The following is a 1,983-nucleotide window of genomic DNA, read 5'->3' as shown; positions in this document are numbered from 1 at the left end:
ATGTGGCAACAGACAAAATTTTAACATCAATTATTTGGTTCTATAAAAATAACCAGCTCTAAAGTTTTCCAAAGATTTTATTATAAACTTTATATATACAGGCATAAAGAACAATTCCAGTAAATCTGAAATTTGTCACAAAGGTTTTAGACTGATGTTAACTAAAGTCTCTGCTTAGATAAATATGTTGAAGACTAATGTAAGGTAAAGGTAATTCAAAAAGGTAAACTATGAGAATTATATACAAACAGCAGCTTATAAAACCTGATAATTTAAAATGGCCATTAACAATAAAAGAAAATGTAGAAGAAAATAAAAGAGATGATAGTATCTGAAATCCTTTACTCTCTTTTCAGAGTTTAATAAAATCCTGCCAATATGTATACTTGGATCCCTGCAAATTTTCATATCAGGCCACATAAAGGCCATGACAACCTCAAAGGATATATTTTCATACTGCAACTACAATTTTATATTTTATGGACTATCAACTTGCCTTCTCATCTTTCTCAGCTGCATTACTGGAACCAGCAGGCAGTTGTTTAATAGAATGTGGTGCAAGTAAGGGAGTAGATCTTAATATCTCTGAAGTAATTCTCTTCTTTTTGACATCATCTGGAACTATTAATACAAATGTGCGGAAGTGCCTCAGTACCATCTCTGTGACAGAAAGAAAAGAAAGGAAGAGAGATATTTGAGTTATGTCAAACGTAAGATCAAAATTTAACACAGAAAACAAAAAATTATACACAGATCACTATCTTTATAAAGATATTCTGGACTGTGATGTAGTCTAAGGTACTATTTTCCTTATGAACTATACTGAACTACAAAGGGATTTAGAACTGCTTCATCTGTACCAATATACTAATCCACCCAGTAGTTTCAAATATTTGGCAATTTTTTTTTGTAATTGTCATATCTGTCAATACGGCAAATAGTCAGGCTGATGACAAATGTACATCAACCTAATACCTAAGTCATTATCTTTCAAAGACTTACAAGGCAGACTACTTTACTGAAATACTGTATAACAAAAATAAATCTGTAACCTTACACTACTTCGGACAAAATTATGGTCTGTATCTTTGTTATACAAATTATTTACTTATTTATTAACATTCTCCAATCAACTACAAACAAACATGCATGTTTGATAGTTTTTCTAGTACCACCCCTAGACTGCTGGTGGTTGGGAACTCTCAAAGTTCTCCGGTGGGTACTATTGGTGGAAACATTTCTTTCTGATATTTCTCAAAAGTTCTAAAGGCAGTTAGTTTTTATCATTACATTTTTGTCTGGGTAGGCCAGGTAATTGAAGAGATGGAACAAAGATTACTACCATCCCTTCCTCTACCTTCCTCAAAAATTATGTCTTATCTCGTTACACCTTGCTGGCGAGATACAGCTGCTGGTCAAGTGAATAAAGACTGAAATCAATAAAAGAGCACCATACAATCTTACAAATGCCTGCTCAAGTACAGACAGCCTGTGCTTTGGCCTACTTAGTAATTTAAGCAGCCTGGGTGCAGTGGGTTAAGAATCTACAATAACTATTTACAACACAAATGGAACTGCTCATCATGATTTAAGCTAATTTTAATGGAAAATATTCTGAATAAATGTGAAGGCAAGACTAACCAAATTACAGAATATATAAACCTTTATTTACAAGAAGAAATTGCCTTACCTGTTAGTCCTTCATCTATTTTATATTCATACGCAATTTTCTTGGCTGTCCACTGCTCAGGATCTTGCTGGTGCATTCCTATTGCATGTAGTGCATTTTGGAGAGTTATCTTCCCATATGGCACTGCCTATAAATTAAATATTCTCCATTTTACAAACAACATAAAATTAATATCTATAAATTTAATCAGAAAGCATTATGAAACCTCTAAACTCCATTTATAAAAGCAAATACTGGTTATCAAAGGACAAAATCATAAAAGTAAGGGGAAGGAGAAGGGGGGGAAAAAATTG

The 1,983-nt window shown here is 32.8% G+C and overlaps 1 protein-coding gene across 6 annotated transcripts in view; it reads right to left on the bottom strand.

Annotated features, from left to right (window-relative positions):
* Window positions 1-59: 59 nt before the first annotated feature.
* LOC119594076 (NADH dehydrogenase [ubiquinone] 1 alpha subcomplex assembly factor 4-like) overlaps window positions 60-1,983 on the bottom strand; it is a 31,560-nt gene continuing 29,636 nt past the window's right edge. For all 6 annotated transcript variants that reach the window (XM_037943122.1, XM_037943125.1, XM_037943119.1 and 3 more), the window contains exons 5-6: window positions 1,691-1,817; window positions 60-660 (exon numbers count right to left, since the gene is read on the bottom strand). In XM_037943122.1, coding sequence (XP_037799050.1) covers window positions 488-660; window positions 1,691-1,817 — 300 coding nt within the window. In that variant the 3' untranslated portion in view covers window positions 60-487. The remainder of the gene's footprint in view (window positions 661-1,690; window positions 1,818-1,983) is intronic.

The sequence above is a fragment of the Penaeus monodon genome, chromosome 33, assembly GCF_015228065.2.
Source record: "Penaeus monodon isolate SGIC_2016 chromosome 33, NSTDA_Pmon_1, whole genome shotgun sequence".
NCBI classification, from domain to species: Eukaryota; Metazoa; Arthropoda; class Malacostraca; order Decapoda; family Penaeidae; genus Penaeus; species Penaeus monodon.
The sequence above is the reverse complement of the archived record's forward strand: the minus strand, read 5'-3'. Positions and strand labels throughout refer to the sequence as shown.